The 21,945-nt window shown below is 39.3% G+C and overlaps 1 protein-coding gene across 1 annotated transcript; it reads right to left on the bottom strand.

Annotated features, from left to right (window-relative positions):
• Window positions 1-156: 156 nt before the first annotated feature.
• tbx21 (T-box transcription factor 21) lies at window positions 157-20,046 on the bottom strand. Its single transcript, XM_046069827.1, has 6 exons — window positions 19,267-20,046; window positions 9,877-10,031; window positions 6,650-6,771; window positions 6,059-6,217; window positions 5,289-5,350; window positions 157-4,967 (listed from the first exon to the last, which is right to left on the bottom strand). Exons 1-6 carry the CDS (start codon window positions 19,812-19,814, stop codon window positions 4,148-4,150), a joined length of 1,866 nt encoding a protein of 621 aa, XP_045925783.1. The 5' UTR covers window positions 19,815-20,046; the 3' UTR covers window positions 157-4,147.
• Window positions 20,047-21,945: the final 1,899 nt, after the last annotated feature.

The raw sequence follows: 21,945 nt of genomic DNA, 5'->3' as shown, positions 1-21,945 counted from the left end.
TGTAGGATACGGATGGTAAGTATCAAATCATTATTACAATATTTAAATCTAAATAAATTATGGCACAAATGGATTCTCACATAATTTTTCAGTATATTGAATATGTAGCATTTTGTGCTTTCAGATCAACACATCAAAACAGACAGATTTGTCATGTGTAAGCTTTAATTTCAGGAATAAAAAAACAACATACAATACACAATTATGCCATCTTTAATAAATAACAGTTTTCCCCTTCAGAAATTGTCATCTCTTATTTGTTTATGCATCGCAATTTATAAGCTCTTAATGAAAGAGTCAACGGAGTTATTATTGCTCCTTTGACACAAACAGTGCACGTGGATCACACACAAGAAATAACATGCTTGTTGCTTGACCTTGCGCAGTCTGTCTCCCTTATTCATGCCTCAATGTCTATATCATACAGTAAAATCTCTGGAAATACAGTTCCCGCACACAGTCTTATTCTCTTACTAAGGGAAATGTGTGTTTAAGGGAAACACAGACTCATGGGAAATGGAGGTATTAGAGGTTAAACATCAGGCATTGGCTTGTAATAGCTGAGATATCCAGCAGGGGTCCTCCCTGAGGTGTCTGAAAGCATTTTCTGCTGCTGTTTGACGTGAGATCTTGCACTCCTGTAGGTGCAGGATCACTGAGTGAACCACATAACAAACCACCACGTAAAATAAATAACTGACACCGTCCACAGGCCAGTGATCACATGAGACTTTGCTCTCATTGTTTTTGCAATGCCCTCATTAATTCTAAACTAATTTACTTTCCTTTAATTGCACTTGAAACAAGAATTGTCCATTTTACACCTTCTTTAAGGTACATTAAAAATCATCACCTTTTTCTCTGACAGATGTCAACATAAACATTAAATAGCACATCTTTTGGAAATGTTACACAAGCAACATACATGTTTTTTCATCAGTTGATCATACAATATATATCCGTTCTGTTTTCAGCATAATATTAACACTTCATTAACATTTTACTTTGACATTTAAATGTTCAAGTAAAGGAGTGAACTGTCAAATAGTTTGTCCTTTTTGCATTTACATCATTATTAAGACCATTTTGCCAAGTGATGCACATCTATATGCATCATGATTGTCTTTAAATTCCAGTGTAAATCCCAGTCTTTATCCAATGCTTGTATAAAATCAGCTCAGAAAAGAGCTTAAATTTTGTCTTGACATGTGAAACCTTAGTAAGGCAAACATGGCCGTAGCCCTGGCTCTGTCCAAAGCTAACAAAACCCGCCTACCAGCACCTCTAAGCTCACACGTTAACACTCTTGCTTGTTTAAAAAGTACAAAAATGACAATTTGTGCTTTGATGAAGGGCTACATGCAGGGGTATTTTTTTAACGAGCTAGGTTAGCTGTTTCCCCCTGCTTCAAGTCTTTATGCTAAGCTAATGATCTCCTGGCTGAAGAGTGGCATCAATCTCATCTAAATGTCAAACTATATTCTTAGGTTGACTCTGAATGTCAATCTTTTGTTGTCTGGCTGTTCTCACTATAGTAGATAGATCTTTAAAATGAGAGCATAGTAAATATACAATAGTATATACAGTATAGATCGCTGTTACTGTTTTCATCAGCTAATTTTGGGTATTTGTGCAGATTTATATTTAAATTCAGACATAAAAAAGTAAGTAATGGAAGTGGGAGTAATTTCATCTCTTCCTCAGAAAAGACTTCAGTAACCTTGCACTGCACCGAGTAAGTGCCTGTCTGTCGCCCCCAGTGTTGTCTGAGGCCATTAGCACACCTGGTGAGGAATGAGGAGCAGATCTCTGATCAGCGCCGACTGCAGCCTCACTCTTTGTTTCTGTCACCAGGCTCGGAGCCGGGCCTCTGTCAACCAGTGTCACAACATGATAGGCCCGAAGACTAGGGGGGAAATTCTGTGTCTGTCTGGTCACTTTGTGCTTCCTGTTCCTATCGTGACAGTGCCTCGTCTATTTACCTACAGGTGCATGTTGCCATTCTGATTGACCCACTTTTTATATGTCTGTAGCTGCACGTCTGCAGCACTGTTGCTCTGCTCCTACTGTATGGGAAGAAACCTCCAGGCAGCACCACAGCAGAAGGGCTCCAGGATTAGTGATTCTCAAACATACTTTCTGTAATTTAAACAACCAAATTTAACTTGACTCGTTGATTGGAGTCTAATCTCAATACTGCACTGTGGTCAACATTTTGTCCATGTAAAGTGTGTACGTGTGTGTATGTTTTAAGCTGTCACACTTCCCTCTGCCAATTTTCCAGTTACGTCGGAATTGATTGCTTTATCTGTGTGTAGTGACAGGAGCGTTTTCACATCGACTGATTGTAGCAGGGGGCTGGGCCTTTGTTAAAATGAGGCCTGTTATCAAAGCAAGCAGCATCCAGCTGTCCTTGTTCACGCCTGGTGCTAATATGTAAGTGTTTTAAATCAGCTATACGTGTTTTTAAATGACCTGAACGCTTATGTTACAGAAGAGTTTGAGCTACACCTTAAAATGGGTTTTTGTGACAAATTAGTTTGACCACTGAATGTCTTTAACACAGCAAGGTTTTCTCACCAGTTCACATTATTTGCTCTACATCCACCTCTACTCCAGGAGCATTATTCTTCATCCATTAGTACTGCTGCATCCCTCCTTTGTCACATCTAGCAGTTTACAGACCTGATTCAGACCCAGAATTAGAAAAGTTAGATACTGAATATTACTACTTTTTGTGACATCCCAGTGGGTGGCAGTTCAAAACAGCTTGTTCAAAAGATTTGTGTCAAAAGGTTTGTGAAGTAAGTACTACCATCATGCTTTAATGCTGCCAGCATGCTTCATCATAACTGCTTCTTGGGTGGTTGAAAAATTTCAGAACCCCCCCTACACCTTTACAACGTAAGTTACATCTGGCATACACACCCACTTCATGCTGTGATTGGCCAGCTGTGTGGAGGTGAGAAGGGAGCCAATTTGAATTTCTCACCAATAGCCATTTTTAAACAAAGAAAGATTTTGCATACCAGTATTTTGGGAGGACAGAATTGTCCCTATTAATATTTGAGCAAACTCATTCACTGCGTTGACCACTTTGCTCATTGAAAAGCTGTCGCATGCCATTGCAAATATTTGGTTTCAGATCACAGTAGTGCCGTTGTCATGATGTGTCCGAAAAGGCTTTCAGGGCTTGTGTTCATAATGCTTTTCTGCTACCGCTATATAGACACACACCCTTTTGTTGTTGTTATTTAGCCTTTTTGAGCCTCGGTTAAATCAATTAATTTTATTTAAGAAAAAAAAAAAAACAACTGCCTCCTTGCAATTTTCAACAGCCTCCCTCAGCCACTTCATGCTGGTGGTTTCTGATTTACTTTACATTAACACACACACACACACACACACACACATAAACAAACAGGTTGTCCTAGCTGAACAGAGCAAGTGTACTTCAGAGCATGTGCTTGCTAAGCTCTCTTAACCTCCTGACATTGGTTTGCTCAGACACAAAGACCCGCAACTCTCCTCCGTTGCCACTTGTGGGAGCTACTCTAAAAATATATTGGGGAGGAGAGTGTGTGAAATGTAATTTCTGTTTAGAATCATCAGGGGAAATGAACGTGACCATATTGTGAGAGTATGTGTGAATGGCTGAGGGTGAGAAGGAAGAGACAGAACAAGAGCAAGACAGAGCAAAAGAGACAGAGAGGGTGTTTGATGCAGTGAGAACAGACAATCCCTGCAGGCGTCTGTCAGCAAGAAGATATGCAGATCATTTTTTCTCCCCAAATCTCCAGATGTTTCAAAGGCTTAAGTCACAGGTCTGTTTGTCTGTATGGTGTTTATGTGACTTTAGGGCAGTCACAAGCACTTCTGTTCAACACTAACTTTAACAGTAACCTTGAAAGTTCCTCCTGTAATCGTTTGACACTTTAAGAGGAGACTTTATAGACTGCGTGGACTGATGTGACAGTAGATGAGGCTGCATGTTCTGTTATGTGGTTCGGGTATTTGTCTGCAGCAAAAACAGAGACTGTTCCAGCCCTTAGTCATGACCTGACTGGACAGACCAATACGTGTCCATGAGGGCGGTGTGGGAAGACGCTGGGAGAGACTGTGGCAATTGCGGTGATGTGTGAGGTCATCAGTGGGTGTAATAGCCATAGTAGTCTGCATCGCTGTTGGTGTCCTTCTCACAGACCTCTCCACTGCGCGGGGGTGGGGAGTTTTCAGTGCTGGACGTGTAGGGAGACACCCTCCTCTTTTTGTTGTCCCCCACGCCGCCCTCAAACAGGCCTGAGTCAGCTGAGGCCGCTGATTTCACAGAGGGAGGTTCGAGCCAGGGGTCGTCTCCCACCACCTCCACAGTGTCTTTGGCCTTGTCCTGCAGCAGGGGTGACTGCAGAGGCTCTAGGAGCGAGGGAGGGTGCAGCCTGGGGTTGCCAGGTGATGTGGAAGAAGATGAGGAGGAAGAGGAGGATGATATGGGTCTAAACCAGCCCAGGCTGGGGCCAGGCTTGCTTGGGTGGCTGAGGTACTGAGGGGTGGGCCGGCTGGTGGTCCAGCCCGCTGAGGTGGCTCCTGATACAGACACGCTGGAAGATGCAAAAGGATGGTCTGGGTAGTAGCTGAGGGCATGGTGTGTGGATGTCTGCAAGGGGAAAGGCTTGTAGAAACCATTTCCAGAGAAGTCACCATCATAGGAGGAAGTGAAGTCGAGGCGATTGGGGGCCACACCCTGCTGAGGAGGCAGATACCAGCGGCTGTGAGGACCAGGGCTGGAGGATGGGTCTTTGTGCTGCTGACCCATACCAATAGGCTCGCGGCCATAGAAGCGGCTCTGGGGCAGGGGGCTCATGTACTGCTCAGAGAGGTAGCCTTGGGGGTAACAGCTCCCTGGCAGCAGCTGCTGGCTCTCTGTAGGGGAGGGGGTGAGGCGATCAGAGTCGGGAGGAGCGTACAGCCTAGGCAGGAGGAGGGGAAGCGAAGAGTGTGAGAAGAAAAGAAAAAAGAAGGTGTTATTTCCTGCCCAAACCTCAAACTATCTATCAAACATCTCACAGCCCCTCACACCCTTTCACTGCAGCCTGCTCGAGCAGCACAGTAATTGCATCTATTCCAATATTAAAAGGAACATTTAAGTACCAGCAGTGATCCAGTCTCACTATTAATGGTGATCAAATGCAAGGTTCACATAAAGATGTGTTCTTTACCCCCTCTAAAAGGAGAGGATTTTTTTCTCAGTTTTAATATCGAAACAGCTTTTTTTTTTATAGATTACTTACGTGTCATAATTGTCGCGGAAACCTTTAGCGAAGGGGTTATGGTCTATTTTCAGCTGAGTGATCTGTGTAAGGAACAGGAGGAGGGCAATGAGAGAATGTAGGCATTGGAAAAAGAGAAGGAGTTAGCAACCATTAAGAGAAACAAGAGAGCAGAAAGAGAGGAGGTCACTGACTAATAATTAAAAGAAGAAAATATACCATTTCTTTTCTTGGCTTTGAAAGACTTCATCGGTTGAACCACAGAGTGCGCACACACATCTACTGTATATATTTATATGTCTATATCTATACATATATATATATATAGATGTAGATATATATACACATATGTACAGTACTCAGGTCAGATAAGGTGAGATGACACATAGTTTAACTTATCTACTGTAATGCTATAGTAATGCTATTCTTGCAATGCAAATTAGTGTGTGTAACTATTGGATGCATGCATTAACCAAAGCTGAAACATGGCTCTGACATGAATCCTTGAACTCTAGACCTCATTATTGTAATAAAGTAACAGATCCATTCTGTTTGCTCCAAAACACAACAAAAATAAGGAAACAAGGTCAGTGGGAACACAATTTAAAATTTCTTCTCAGGCTTTGTCCAAATCGGTTTGATTAAAAAGGAAGTAAATTATAAGTACATAAGAAAACTGACCTGGGTATGACAATAATTTGCAAGAAAAAGCCAGTTTTTTTAAGGCTTCATGCCATTTAAAATCTATTTTTCACACACAAAACTACTTTCCTGTGATTAATGTGACTTACATCTGCGTTCTGATAAGCAGTGACAGCAATGAACTGAGTCTCCGGGAAGATGAAGGTCTGAGCTTTGGATGTGAGGAAGGGATCCTCAGAGCCGTCCTCTTTAACCTCCACAATATGAAGGCGAGGCTGGTACTTATGGAGAGACTGGAGCACTATCATCTGCAGAGGAGAGACAGGCCAGGAGAGGGTCAATGACAATCTAATATCTAGTATAATTACGCAATTTTTACGCAAAAATTTTTTTTTAAGACTGTATGCCTTTATCTTAAAGAAAACAGAGAATCAGACAGGAAATGTGAGGGCAGAGAGAGAGAACTAAGGTCCTTAGCCTGATTCAAACTGGAGATATGTGTGCAGATATATTATATGATTCTTAGAGCTCTGATGTGATGTGGAAAATGAAACAAAAAAAACAATCTATTTGTATATTTTAAAAGATTAATGCAACAGATGCTTTTAATGTGATGGCTGGATTTTGTTGTTGAAACAGTCTCAGTCACTGAAAACACACTTTTGCAAATACACAGACATGCACAGATGGAAATGTGGGCAGACAAAAAGTCAAAAGCAGAGAACAGAAAGGGGCAGTACCTGTGCCACGTTATTGGTGCTGCCCTTGTTGTTGGTGAGCTTGAGTTTGCTGAAAGACACTTCTTGTCTCATCCAGTGAGCTCCTGTGTTGGGAGAGTCGGGGTGCATGTACATCCTGTTCCCTATAGATTGAAAAAGCACACCATGAGCAATATTTATAATTTATTTAGTAGTAAGTATTTCCCTTCCTATCATGCCTAGAAAATTACTAAAACCATTTTAATTATACTTTATCATGCATGAATCTAACATTAGCCATATCTAAAAACCTGCATGTTCATTCAAATGCTATAGATGGTCCATATAATACAATGTATGCAACCAGAGTGAAGTATGAGACAGAATGAATCCCCCATTAACACACATTTGTCAATTGAATCTCTCTGCTCATTCATTATCTTTTAGGTGAAAAGGAGATGAGGAGAGAAAAGACCAGTTTAGCTTTTAACTACTGCCGCTCTTGTTAGATTTATTGCAAAAAAATGTTTTCACTGTAATCACAGCATAATGGACAGTTAAATAAATAAATAAATATCATTCAACATGCAATATCAATAGCTGTAGATCTTGTGGATGTTACTGGTTGACAATATTTGTGCAAGGCCGAAAAAATAAATCACTTTTACGTGATTACTTAATAAGTGGGTGGGTGAGAAGCTACTGTAAAAGACACTCAAAAAATCATATTTTACATAAAAAACACTTCCTTGTTTGAAATAAGCAAATATTTTCTGCTAACAGGGATGAATTGTTTGTTTGTTCTTATTGCAGGATACAATCTCAGCCTCATGATTTTTCACAACGTTACCACAATGACCTGCTAACCTTCTACGAGCACACCACATAAGTGCAATATTAAATCTAATTGAGTAAAGTTGTTTCACCACAGTTTCCACAACAGTAGCACATCAACAGTCACCTTTTCACAACACCTGGCACATGTGTGACAACACCTTGTACTTTCTCTCATTTATATAATTGTGGTTAGTCTATCATCAATCACACAGAAAATGTCGTCTTGGTTGACTTGCTATTGTTTTTTTTTTTGTTCTTTTTTTTCTCCTATGGTGTGAACAGGAACAAATAATGAGCAAATGGAGTATAAGAGCACAGGGATTAAGAGACATGGATGGAAGCAGATTTCCAGGTTGTTTCCAGAAGTGCAAACTGGAAGGATAGAACAGTCAAATGCAATCAAATGTTTCTTTCCATGAACCCAAACAACTTCTTCCAAAAAAAAAGGAAAAATGGGGGTTTAAAATGAACACTTATATATTGGGGACAAGAGTGAAGGAAGGTGACCAATTTGAATAATTAGAGGGAGTTCAAATAGAAGACAAAACAAAGATGTTGGTAAAGTGGGGCCAGGCATGTGAGCAATCTCACTCAAATTTTGTGTTCAGTGACCTTAAAGAAGCATCCCTTCATGATTTTTCAAAAGTTACCAATGGAGATACTGTATATGCTTTATTAAATTTAGAAGAATGGCTATAAATATTGTGTTTGATAAAGCTAATAAAGCAGTTGATGGACCAACATAACAAAAGTTCTTAAACTCTTCATTAAACTTGTACAGAGTTGCAGCCAATAGCTCATTCAAATATGCATTCTTCATGTATGGTTTACTCACTCCCTGCAGAATGTACGATGACGCTGCTGACTTCAACTACAGCAAAAGCAATATCTAAATGTCCACAAAAACCTCTACTACTTCTGCATGTAGGTTTGCTACAGTATTGCTAAATAAACCACTTCCTGAAGAGCTTCCATGTTGCACGCACTGAGCTAAAGACCTGCCTCCAGCTCATTGATTGACCACAGTTTATGCTTGATCATCAACAGAATTTACGATTGGAAGCACCAGGAAGAAATGTGAGAATGCACTTTTTTGTCCTTCATGGACTATGCCTTCTGAGGGTAAGTGTCTTAAATAAAAAAAATATAATATTTGGGCTATGTATTCTTTAAAAAGATTGGGAAACAATGTGAGCAACTTTGCATATTGGCCAGTCCAAGTAGCAGGAAAAGGTGGCTCTCTAAATTCAATAAACTGCATGTTCTACTAATCATCACTTCAAATCATAGGATACAAAATGAGGGAAAGAGGAAAAAGATGTAAGCAGGAGACACTTTAAATCAGTGGCTGAAGAAGTACTCAGATCTTTTACTTTAGTAAAAATAGCAATCCCACAGTGAAAAAATACTTTGTTACAAGTCATGCATTCAAAATGTTTTTGAGTGAAAATACAAAAGTATTAAAATGCACTTAAAGTAGGGGCACAAGAGGTGGAGCTAATCAGAAGGTCGGCGGTTCGATCAGTCTGCATATCTAAGTGTCCTTAGGCAAGATTCTGAACCCCAAATTGCGACCCAATGGCTGTGCCGTTGGTGTGTGAGTGTGTGTGAATTTAGTTTCTGTTTCTAATGAGCAGTTGGCACCTTGCATGGTAGCCTCTGCAACCAGTAGCCTGCATGAATGTGTGTAAATCGGGTGAATGTGCTTTGAGAGTAGAAAGGTGCTACTTAATGTTTTTATTTATTGTTGCAGCTGGTAAAGATGGGACTTATATTAACAACTTTATGTGCAGCTGGGTACAACATTTGCTTCTAAAATATAGTGGAGTAAATAGAAATACTGTAGGCCTACGTAGTTACTTTCCATCACTGCTTTTTATATCTGCTCTCTAATCTTTTCCGTTGTTGAGATGGTTGTATTCAGTTTAGTTTACTATTTTACAAATAAAACTTGCTTTTGGAACACAGTCCAAATCTATTTTAGTTATTAAAATAATGTACATCAGTACTTTTAAAGTAATTTTCTAATACCCACTGTAGCACTCTTTAGTTTTAGTGTAGGGCTTCTCAAAGCCCAGGGATCCCCAGCAAAAAGGGATATTTTCACTATAATTCTATCTGTAAGTAACACAATGACAGATTGTGTGACTATTTTGGTCACGGTTTCATATAAACTTTCTATAATAAAAACCTCTAAAAGTAAAAAATCTTATCAGATGGGTGACCTTGGGTAAAAATCTTACCAAATGGGGCTCTGTGGTCTAATTTCTGTGTGTTTAGAGGTCCTTGGTGTGAAAATGTTTTTGAACCACTGTTAGTGTATTTGAATGTAAATTATGTTCTGTGATCATGGAAATGTTTCAGCAGCAATAGAAAAAGAAAATATTATCCATTACTTTGGTTTTTATTATGTTTTATGATTTGAAATGTACCTGGCATGTTACCCTCCGCTTTCCCACACTGGACCCACTTGCCGCCCTGGTACCTCCAGTGGTGCTGATCAGCCAGAACCACGTCCACATAGACGTTATAGTGGGCAGAAGGATCCAGAACACTAATGTTGAAGCTCAGGAAGGGGAACATCCTCCTAGATAAGCACACAGGGTAAAACATGGTTAATCATTGTTTAAGTAAATTTTTTTTCTGCATATATCTATACTCTTTTGAAACTGCAAAGAAAAACATCCTCATATGGCTGAAAAGTTTCTTTCAATTTTGTGTTTATAAGAGTCAGCAGTTGTTAAATGCAGTACAAACAATTGATGTACTGAAACTGTATGAGGAACAGATTAAATTTGTGGCAGCAGAAAAATAACAAATGCTGAAAGTATATGTGCTTATCTGGGGATATAAATTCATGTATGAGTACTACCTAGATGATTTGACCTATGTAGTGTGTAATACTTTATAAAGTATAAATTATTAAAGTGCTATTGATGAACACAGACTTTTTCTAGACTATAAAGGTTAATTTATCCAGTTTGTCTCAGGGTGAGTTCTCTCTTCCCCCAACCAACTGCATATTTCTAAGACGGGAAACATTTCCAAAAAAAAATAAAAAATTAAAGTCATACTTCATATTAAATACAAAAAGAATCAATTGGTGTGAATGAAGATATTACAAGAGCTCTTTAAATTCAATAATGTATGGAAGTAAGACAATTCTGTGATTCCTATTTGGACCTCATGACTTCAAGTCGCTTCCTGAAGAATCAAGAGTAGTTGTAATGGACGAGAAGTGGAGGGGATGGCTGATGGGGGGGATGAGTGTAGGTGAATATTTAATGCTGCTGTTAATAAAAGATGCCCCAGGAGCTGCTCCTGATTGCTGGAGCTTTACATATTGAACTTATTTTGATCACACAAGGCTGCAGTGAGACGAGGTAACCGGGAGGTCAGGGCTTCCCTGGGCACCACAGCCCAGGGGTGGTTACATCGAAAGAAAAAGGTACATATAAAACATGAAGACATAAAACCACAAACTCACAGATACTGACACTCTACAGTGGCATATTCATGTATACTCTAAACATTGCATGTAGTGTTGACAAAGGAGCACTTACTGCCTCAGGATTACTAACCCTGCATAGAAGGTCCCATTTTACATTAAACAGCGTACAGCTCTGTAAACACATCACCATATGAATGTGAAAATGAAAATGCAAATTTTGACAGTTTTTAAACACAGTTGCATCATCTTGCAATAATTACATTTTGGAAATATTTCACAAAAAGCTAAAAATGTCAATGTGTTGGTCATGCTCATAGACTGTATAAAAGAAATGGACGTCAACCATTGTTTTGTTTAAAGCCTCAGGTTTGGCATTTTGGCAATTGACATCTTGGGTTTTTTGCAACTAACAGTGACCATATTTGGACGAGAGGAGGGTGGAGCCAGCTAGCTTGTTTAGTAAGGTGAATCTGTAATTTACTTTAACTGTGATATTAACTGCAAAAAAGGAACAGCAGACCACAGACAAATTGCAACCAAATGCTATCAAAACATTTCTAGGCAACCAAAATGTTACAGTTATCTATTTTACTCTAAATGGGACCATAATTTATAAAATGCACATCTAGTAATTGAGACCATATTCTCCTTAGGAAAGTGTTTACTCAGGTAATAAATAAAGTCATAAGTAGGGTGATTTTGTCATAGACTCCAATGCAAACAGATTTATTTTTGCAACCAGTGAAGTCGCCCCCTGCTGACCTTTAGAAAGAAATGTTTATGGCACTTCCTTATTGGCTTCACTTTTCAGACCTGGAGGTCCCGCACTGCAGTCTGGGTCAATATGAAATCACCAGTGGGTAGTTGGTGCGACATTTTGCACAGCTGTTTTACATGGGCCAACAGCACCTGAGGCTGTGGAGCATTTGTAATGAGTGATGGGCGTTCCTTTAATTATATCAATGTGAAAAGTGTTTGAGTTTTATTTTAAACTGCACGACCTGCCTGGAAAATGTTTGCAGCATAACTCCTTGTTTTTAAATTGAGGTTGAATAAAAGCGCCTTGTTACTTTTAAACGTTTTCTTTTAATACAAATGAATTGAAGGAATTTAGAAGTATGGAAGCCATTACTGTGTTTTAAACGCAGCATGGCTTAAATTAGTCACAGAAGAGTGCAAAGACTGTACACAAAAAGGAAAAAAATATGTCCTTTTCAGAAACGCCCTCTTCTTTTCTTTTTTCTAAAACACTGTGGTGTGGGTGGAACAAATAGATAAGATCTTAAGTCTACAGTTTATGATCCCCGCTATAAATACACTAAAGCACAGGGCTCTTGATCAAAAACAAAGGTTAACCTTATAATAATTATTCAGTCTGAAACCCATAAAGCAATTGTAGAAGAGACAATCCTCCATTTTGGCTGTGAAGTTTAGGTAAACAACAAAAACGGTTATCTGGATGGAAATTTATCTCATTTAAATTCAGTGTGTCCTCCCTGAAGCAGTTTGGCCATTTAGTGGTGTGAAAACAAGTGAGGTGTGTAAAGAGACAATGAGTTCGAGGCTACTGTTAGCAAGCTAGGGGGACACCTGGAGGGCCCATCATTGTTGATGAGGATGTACGGCAAAAAACACTTTATTCAATTTAATTAAAAATATATTTCCCCAACACAATGACTTCATGAAGTTTCATGCAGGATAGGACAAATGTTGTTATTAAGTGCTATCATTATTTCTACAAGAGCTCATGGTGACACTAGGCGTTAATACCCAGCCCCACACTTAGAAATGTATTAATGCTGCTCTGTATTAATATTCTTTACACTATATATTAGCATTATTAAAATGAAGAAATTGGATGGCAAATGTCAACAATTGCTTGTAAATGTTTGCATGAATTTAAAAAAAAAAAAGTTTCTTTTAATTTTGAAGCTCCACAAGTCAGACTTTTCAAGAATGTATGTGATGAAACATTTACATGGTCAAATATATTCTGGATTGTGTCTTTAAATGGTGAATGCATGTGGACTGAGCACACACACACACAAGCACATACACACTCTTCTTACCCTTCATTGGTAAGACAAAACCCTGTCATGAGCGTCCCAGTTGGGTCTTTCTGGCTACGCGGGGAGAACAATCAATCATAGTTCTCGGGTGAAACTAAATAGCGGCAGCAGCTCTTTAGAGGCTCGCAAAGAACAGGTGAAAGGGCTCTTCTTCCACTGCAGTGTTTAATACAAGTGAAAAAAGAAACTCAGTCATTCAGCATATGAATGGATCAATCCACCAACACGGTTTGAGAGCAATCTAGAAAGTAGATAGGTAGTTATCGTTTTTGCTACGCTGATATTGTCAATTCACCTATACTAGAGCCTTTTATAGGAAATCAGAACTCAGCAAGGGGAGAAACCATAGAAAACACAACACAGGGGTATTTGCATGCGGGGGCGTCTACGTAAAGAGTTAACCCGAGAGACGCTGAAAACACAAAACACATGTTAGCGTGCAGGTATTGTCAGTGTGGTGGCGGGATGGTAATGAAGTGTACAGTAGTTCTGCTGCTTTCTGACTACAGTTTGACAGTTACAACCACACGTAACACAGCTCTCTCTGTTGCATTTCAGAAAGTGCTTTTGCAGTATATGGATACACAAATACATGCTTACTTCGACACAAGTGGGAATCAAACCTGCAGCTATGCACCTACCAGACAGACTCCCTAACCAACCTGCCAGTGTGCCACTCTGATTCATTGGAAACTTGACAGTAATGACAAACGGCTGGCGCTCTCTCAGCCTGATCCAGGAGTATACGCACATGAATACTCATAACAATAGTCTTTTTTTCTGACAAAATACCATAGAAACAGAAAAATGTGGTGAACCAGCCAGTAAAACAGAGACAGTACCGCTGGTGGTGACATTTAAAAAAATCAAAATAAACTGTGTGGATGTTGGGGAGAGAGGAAGGGGGAGGAGGTTGGGTTTGTGTAGACAGAGGGCGCAGGAGGGGAAACCGCGGGGGGGAAACAGAGGTTAGAGAAAGGGAAAAGGAAAGAGCAGAGGGTGGAGTGAAGGGAGGGTGGGGTGAAGGGTTTGTCCTGGGGATGCATGGCAGAAGCTTGAGAGGAGAAGAGGAACTGGATATTCACCGGGGAGAGGACTTTTCTACATGAGCGCGCTGCACCCGCTGATTCATCCGGACAGGAGTTCAGGTCCAGTTTTTGTCACCGTGTGTACGCCTGATCATCTGTGACGAAAACATGCCAGTCTACAGCTGCTGCCGGACACAAGCACTCTTGCAACACAGACTCTCTTGCATCTGTATTGACTTGAATGACTAGACATGTTAAAATTTAAATTTTGTAGTGTAGTATGTCATCTGATACTTCATACCTCATAAATGATAAGGCTGGTGTTATTCTTTATTTTTCTAATCGTCAACAAATCCAATGAAAATACCAAAACCAAAAATGTTTTACTCTGTTTCTCACTACTTTCAGACATCTCTACATTGTCTATGACATGTTAAATGTTTAGGTCCCAAATATATATCAGTAATTTCTTTAAACAGCTGCTCACTGTAGAAGGAGGAAATGGTGCATGGTGCATTTGTTGGAGACTATTTTCATCAGTGGATTAACACATTTGTTGCTCTAGTTAGTATTTCCGGCAGCAGGACAGTGTATGTGGGATTGAGTCAAAATAAACTACAGTGTGTGTGTTCATGGTGTTGAAGAAACATGTCACCCAGTGCAGCATTGTGGCTCACTGATGTGTGAACAGTTTTGGACAACAATGGAGCTATATGGCACAGAGGGAGAAGATATATCAGGCTTTGGATACACACACAATACTTGTTAGTAGATGAATTCATTATTAGTTTTGGTATTTTCATGGGATTTGTTGAAGAAAACTCATATTCAAGAAAACAGGCACATTTGGCTAACAAATAACCAGTATCTTTTTCAGTTCTCTCAGCCTCAGTGTTTTTGTTAACCCTCTCAATAAAAACGTTGAGGCCAGCAGGGATTGGCCTGCGGCTCAAAAAGAGGTGAACTCAACCACTAAAGTTATTAGAAGAGCTTATTTATACGGTAAAAAGGAAGCACTTGTTTAGCTATCTGAAAATATTGGCACTAGATGTTTCTGCGAAAAGCTGCATATGCACACATTAACAGCTGAACAGGAAGTGACTACTCATACTGTCAAAACCTTGAAATAGCCCACTTCTGCTTTCAGACAGAGTGAGGTAAAGATAACTAATACACAAGACCTTCCAAACATTCCTTAAAACGACACCTTGCCGTGCTTGTGATGAGAAATTGCATTCTTAAATTTGTTCTTTGACGTGATAATTAACATGCATAACATTACTGTATTACGTTGTGTTGAAATGTCTGTAGCCAGACACAACAGAGAAGATGCCCACTCTAATTTCCTTGGTGCTGTGAAGTGATAATTTCCCTAAATGTGACAGACCTACTTTGGAAAGAAACTTGATTATTCAATGAGTATAAATGCAGATGATGTTTTAAGCAGCTGCAGTCCATTAAAAATACTACATTTAAAACTTTGACTATGTACTACTAAATATATTAACAGAATAAAAGTGTCAATATATAGCATGATAATTCTGCTTTTCTGCTAAGACGGAACTTAATCTTCAGCTAGTAATAGCAGTACCTTGTATTAAGTACCTACAGTACTATTCTTGGGAGCAGATTAAATCAAAGGATTATTTCCTCTGTGAAAAACTACCAGACATCAGACTGATACATGTTACAATGTGGAGTCGGTGGAGCAGAGAGAGCAGATGAGCATGCTTCCTCCAAGACTAAAGTGTAGCTCTGCATTATTTCCCTGAAAGGTCTTTGTATGTTAAGAACTTGAGTCATTCTTACCTCCTTCCTAGAACACATGCACTGTACTGGTCAAGCAGAACTTTGTTAACATGATTTGTGAGTCAGTAATAATCTTTAGATCTTCTAGGAAAAACGTTTAGTTTGGACAACATTATTAAATCAATTAATATTCAATTGTTATTTCCAGAAAAAAGTCCCCCTTAAATGAATGCGATTCTTGGAAACCACAGTAGGGAAAAGTTTGTCTTCCTGACTCATATCTAAACTAACGCACAGGTGTAGGAACAGCACATTGGACAGATGAAAAGACAGATGAAAGAGGAAAAAAGCTTCACTTTCCCTTTTCAGTTTTAGTCACTTAATTCTGAAAATCCCATTATTTTGCATCTCAAAAGCCTCTTTCTGCTTTTTCTTAATTCATTGTTTTCAACCTCATGGATAACAGAAAATGACGCCATGTTTAAATCGACTCATCTTCGTGTAGTCTCGATGAACTTTGCCTTGATAATGAGTCAAACACAGGCTGAGCGGGGCCTGAAATGGCATCAACGTGGTGACCTGAGTTTAGTTCATGAGAATTGCAGATGAATTCGCCTCCCCTTTGCTACAGCCCATGAAAATGCCTCTAGATTTCAAAGCCCAGGTGTGATACATGAGCAAAACTTCTGAGAGATCTGTCGGGCTGCACACCAAGCGTCTAGTGCAGGCTGAAGAAAGTAGAAAAAAAAAAGAGAATCTAGTCTTTTACTTCCTGACCTTCAAAGGTGCCTCACCTCCTCAGCGTGGCTATCTAAAGCCTCAGTGGTGTTTGACCCATCTCTATACTTTTCTCTAGAGTTTCTTTCACCCTTTCTCCTATAGATACCAGGGTTTTGATTAACATTGCAGACCCTCAGACTTCTCTCTAAAATCATAGCAAAATTATTGTGGGAGCCTGAACCCAAGATGAAATTTTAAGAAGGCTTTCGCTAGTGATATTGAAAAAACTACAGCTCTGCTCAACTTCTCCAGAATCTTGCAGTAGTTTTTGTTATGCTTTTAAAAAGTCTCTTCATCACTTACTGTGCTGGATGCTTGCAGGTCTACATGTGAGGGAGGGAGTTAAGATAAAAGGCAACATTATCATCATCAGGATTTGAATTTTTCTTTAAATGAGGTTTGTGGTTTTTGCACAACATGAAATTTGCTTTTTGTCTCATGTGGAAGGATAACACCTCTGCGCCCATTTTCACGGATCCTTTTGTTATTGCGGGTAGAATTTACACTTTTGTGCAGAAAAGTCTAGCAAGTGTGTGTGCGTTTGAGTGCTAGCTTTCCTTTGCCGTGGCAGCAGTGACAATAACATGTTAATATAAAACTATATAACTAACTATAAAACTCTCTCTCTATATATTCAGTATTTTAATTACATGATCTGATAGATAATAGGTGCTGACCACAGTCTGTATTTCTACAGAGCAATCTGCCAGGACTAGTTATGTCAAATGCTAGAAGGCGCACGCACACACACGCGCACACACACCCACACACACACACACAGGGGCATAATATATTTGAGACACAAACTACCTGAAACTTTCTTTGTTTTCACAAAACCTCACTCACAAATTCTACACACACCCAAACCAAATAACTAATATTGTTGACATCCGGTGAAGTATGGAACAGAGAATCTTTTGTTCAAGTTTAAAACAAAAATAAAGAAAATGTAAAGAAATTATTTTGAGAAACTACTTCAAAGAAAAATGCAATTTACATGCACCAAAAATAGCTCTGAGAGCAGGTACAGCTGTGAACCAGAAAGTAAAGAAAGCATGCAGGTCAAAGTGGAATATTTTGCCAGACTGTAAATTGCAGCCGGCAAATTGAAATTCTTGCTCTAAATCTGTGAATCCTCCTGGTTTTAAAACTAAAAAAAAGCAAAACACAAAAAAGTGTGGTAAAACAGCAAAACGTTTTTAAAAGGAATATGAGATTATTTAGAATTACAATTTAAAATAAATTTACTTAGTCCTAATTAAAACAATGTGCAGGTTCCGCTGACAAGCAGTGAAGCCATTGGAAATATCAGTGTCCAATTATGTGACAGCGCGCTGGTTTTCTGTGCACATATCCGAGCCATGAGAAACCTATGGCCTGAAACCTTCTGTCAAACACAAGTGTCGCACATTAGTGAATTAATCCTCATCGACGTGACTGCATCTTAATGCTCGGTGACCCCTCAGAGAGGCCCGGCAGCGCAGTCTCTTCCCCTCACAGGTCAGGAGCTCTGAGACCTGCCTCAGAAACGCTTTTACGTGTGTTTTTTAAAATCTCAATTTCAGTATTATCGTCGATGTCGCTTTTGAGGTTTATTTCTCACTTTATCACCCTGTCCCTTTAAACACCCTTTTCGTCTGAGCAGAGATAAGACATCTAAAACTGTTAGATTTGGCACTGATTTGAGTTTGTGGAGCCTATAAATGTTTAAAATCACAGGAAGAGAGAGCTGTTTTTCCAAATTTTTCGAGAATATAAAATATTTAATAGGCTACCTTTGGGGAAAGTAATTACACGGGTAGTGTAGCGAAGTGGGACTAAGAAGTAACAAAAAGCACGTTAATCACTACAAAGAAGTGAATTTTTAAGTGATTACTCTCCGTTGTGGGATTAAATCCCTGCTGTGTTAAAGTGAATGGACCCCTGTGACTTTAGAGGTCAAGCAGTGGAGTCAAGATATTTTCTAGCAACTCAGCCTGCAACTGATATTAGCTCCACAATTTCTCTAGCTCCTGAACAACTTTTGCCCAAAGCAAATTTTGATGTGTTCCAATTTGTACAAAAGAAAAAGCGTGAAAGAGCATATAGGCCAATTGGAGTTTACTGAGAAAAATATGTTTGTTTGTTAGGCCAATTAAAGTATTTTTAATTCTACAGCACCATCCTAGAGATACATTTCAAATACATTGCCAAGTATATTATGCATATTCTACCCTGTTTAATTTCTATTCATACCCTAATTAATAAGCTAAACTCAGCTCTGACCAATTTTGAGCAAAAGCAGTGTAACGACATGTGGTTCAGAGGTCATTCTCCACAGTCTCCGACTAAAAACCCCAGGGTGCCAACACCTCAGTCACCTGACCAGTGATGTGTTCCTGTAGTAAACAGGAGCTGAAACAAAAGTCAACTATGACCTCCAATCGGTGGGTGTCACGGCAAGGCTGCATGACAGGGGCATAACGTGCTTTTAGTTCTCAGAAAACCTTTCTTTTAAGGTAAATCATAGCTTGTTACTCTGATGTAGCGGTGCATGCTCGTCATTAAGCTAAGGCTGTTGTGAGTAAATTAGAAAGTGTAAAACCAAGAGGGCAGCGGTGCGTAATTATGTATTTCTCTAACAGTTTCCCTGCTAAAACCTTTCGTGGGAAGCCATATTAATAATCAGAAGGGTAATAAATAACCAATTTTTATTATTGTGTGGAAACATAAGTGAGAAATTTTGGAGTTGTCAGTCTGACTTACCTCCCCTGTTTGGTGATTATCATCTCGGTTTGGAACTTGTGGAACTTGGCCCATAGGGGATAGTTATTGAGCAGAGCCTGAGTCTTCCCGCACACCTGTAGCCCAGGTAAAGGGTAGAGAGGCGGCCGCTGGTAGCCGTGCTGAAAACTCCCCGGGTAATTCTCCGGAGAAGGAGAGTACAAGTCTTTACCGCCTGAAGGAAACCCGTCTCCTGTCGTCGGGATGAAACCCTGCACAGCTCCACTTCTTGGCGGCGACCGCACGCCGCCGTACGGACAACTGCTGAGGGTCTGTGCGTAAAACCTCCCGGGCTGCGCTCCGTACCCTCCCACCGCCTGGTCTGAGTGGTACGGCAGAGCCAGAGCGTCCTGTCCGCTTTGAACAGAGTCTGGGTAGTAAAACCTCGCGTCCTGAATCCCCATTTTAAACTCGGCTAGATCCTTGCCGCCGCGGTGGAGGTGACTGCTGATGTCGGTGTTCTTCCCGAAAGTTTGCGTTTCAGTCCCATTCAACATGCTGAGGTAAAGGTTGCCACCTATGCCGCCCATTTGCAGCCCCGCTCCCGGACTGTGCGTAATGTCATACGGCTCCGCTCTTGCGTCCAGTTGAATAGGTGCATGTACAATAAAAAAACAAAACAAACACAAAACAGCAGAGTTTGGACTGTTATCCTCCCCTACTACTCACAGCGCACTGCCATGCCACAAACTTTAAAATACCGTATCTCGGTCGGTCAGAGTTTATAATGTAAGATATAAAATATCCCTCACTCGGTGTCATTAGACTAGTGAGACATATAAACTTTTTTTAATTACCAGAATAGGTGATTGTCTGGTCGCTACTAGTGACTCAAATACACGCTCCGTTTTCTATCCTATGATATATACATTTTATAAGTGGTCATATTTTGGAGGTGTGTCTGATGGAGACGCAAGACGTGATAGGCTCCACTTATGAAAGAGCCTTCCCCCCATCGGAGAGTTAAGTGAACACAAATCACACTCACTGCAGTTTGAAATAAAGGGACTGTAATTGCCTTGATATATTTTAGAAGGATTTGAAATATAGACACGACAGGAACGTTTTAAAATGACAATACAGGAAATAATATTTACTAAAATTAACTCTAGAATAATTATTAGGCTGTTATAGAATTACAATTACATTATATTTACAATTAAATGTCACAAACTCCCTACTGGGAATATTCTCATGCATTTTCGTTAAGGGTTGATCTGGGTACATGAATAAGTGATGTTATGAAATTGTTTTTACGATGTTTTAATGATGACCTGCAAGCGAGTGAATTCAAACTAAAGACAAAATAGTTAATTAAAACCGTAATTAATTAGGCAAATAATGTAATTGTAGTACTGTAAGCAATAAGTAACAGAATGTGTGTCTTATGCATGAAATTCACTTTACAATTTACTAATAAACTAGAATATAGCGCTTTGGTTTTATTCATTTCCCCCAGATCAAACGATTCTTTATCTGTAATTTTTTTTCTTTCTGTGATTATTAATTAGCCTATGGCCGTTTATTTTTTATCTAAATGACTCCTTTTTGCTGTACTGCCAGTCTTAAAACACTTTTGACACTTTCTCCACCTACAGTTACCTTATTGGATTTCTTGTTGTTTAGTTAATTAAATAAAACATCTTTACTTCTTCTGCGTCATGGGTTATTTTCAGACCGTTTCCATGAAATCAACGAGTTTTTACTCTAGCTGTTCAGCAGTTGACAGGTTGCATCATCAGCACGATTTTGTTTTCATTTTCCATTTGAATCATGAAAGGCTTAAACAAACTGTATAACCTGACTGTATGTCCATATTTTAAATGAGTTTGATGACGTGAAAGACTATTAGCCTACAGTTGTTATTGGCTAGTGTCGCAAAATGGAAATGAATCCAAAATATATTAATTGTAATTTATAAATATAATTTAAGGAAATAAAAAGTCCACTTTTCTAAAATTATAATAATTATTTGCTTTCTTTTAATTGTTAATGAAAATCAACTAAAAAACACATCTATCTTCAGATTTCCATGTCAGTATTAGTTAATATTAAAATACATTGTCATATGTGTGTCTATACAGAGTAGACAAAACATGTGTTCATTTAGGTTTCTTTAGGAGGACCACATCTCTTAACAGAGGAGTTATTGAGTACAGGTCCCATGATCACAACAGATATTGGGAGAAGAAGGTTGAAATTTCCTTTAAGGCTTGAAATGATTTTATTCCCAGCACAGGCCTGTGTTAGGCCAAGAATATGAGCATGTTCAGATGGGTCTTATATAGAATATAGTTTATTTTTGTCCTGCTTGATGTTTGAACAAGTTGGTATTTGTGGCAGCCTCCAAAAGCATCAGGTAAGGTTTCAGTCCCAGTCAAATATGCAAATTTAACTTTCACAAATGTTTCTTGTGATTGTCAAAGTGTCCCTTTACGCTGTCATACAGTATGTAACCAATCACATCATTTTGCTCAATGTCTGAAACAGAAAGTGGTTTGTCACACAGCAGCATTCTTTAAGACCTTTTAGTGGCTTGTTTGGCCGTCACAGGTCGGCCAGCCTGGAGGGAGAATCAGCTTCATAAACACAGGTGAAAGAGATAACCCTCAGGTATTAACAGCTGCACGTGTGTGACCATACACACGCATTAATAGATGA

Source organism: Micropterus dolomieu, linkage group LG14 (assembly GCF_021292245.1).
Source record: "Micropterus dolomieu isolate WLL.071019.BEF.003 ecotype Adirondacks linkage group LG14, ASM2129224v1, whole genome shotgun sequence".
Taxonomy (NCBI): Eukaryota; Metazoa; Chordata; class Actinopteri; order Centrarchiformes; family Centrarchidae; genus Micropterus; species Micropterus dolomieu.
This window is presented reverse-complemented; position numbering and strand designations above follow the sequence as displayed.

What these genes read in the sequence shown, in the direction of transcription:
- tbx21 (XM_046069827.1), bottom strand. Translation starts at nt 19,814, where the DNA reads ATGGGCGGCATAGGTGGCAACCTTTACCTCAGCATGTTGAATGGGACT. An exon ending in GCACCAATAACGTGGCACAG is followed by an intron (nt 6,218 to 6,649) that starts GTACTGCCCCTT and finishes TCTCCTCTGCAG; the next exon opens with ATGATAGTGCTCCAGTCTCT. An exon ending in CTGCTTATCAGAACGCAGAT is followed by an intron (nt 5,351 to 6,058) that starts GTAAGTCACATT and finishes TTCCTTACACAG; the next exon opens with ATCACTCAGCTGAAAATAGA.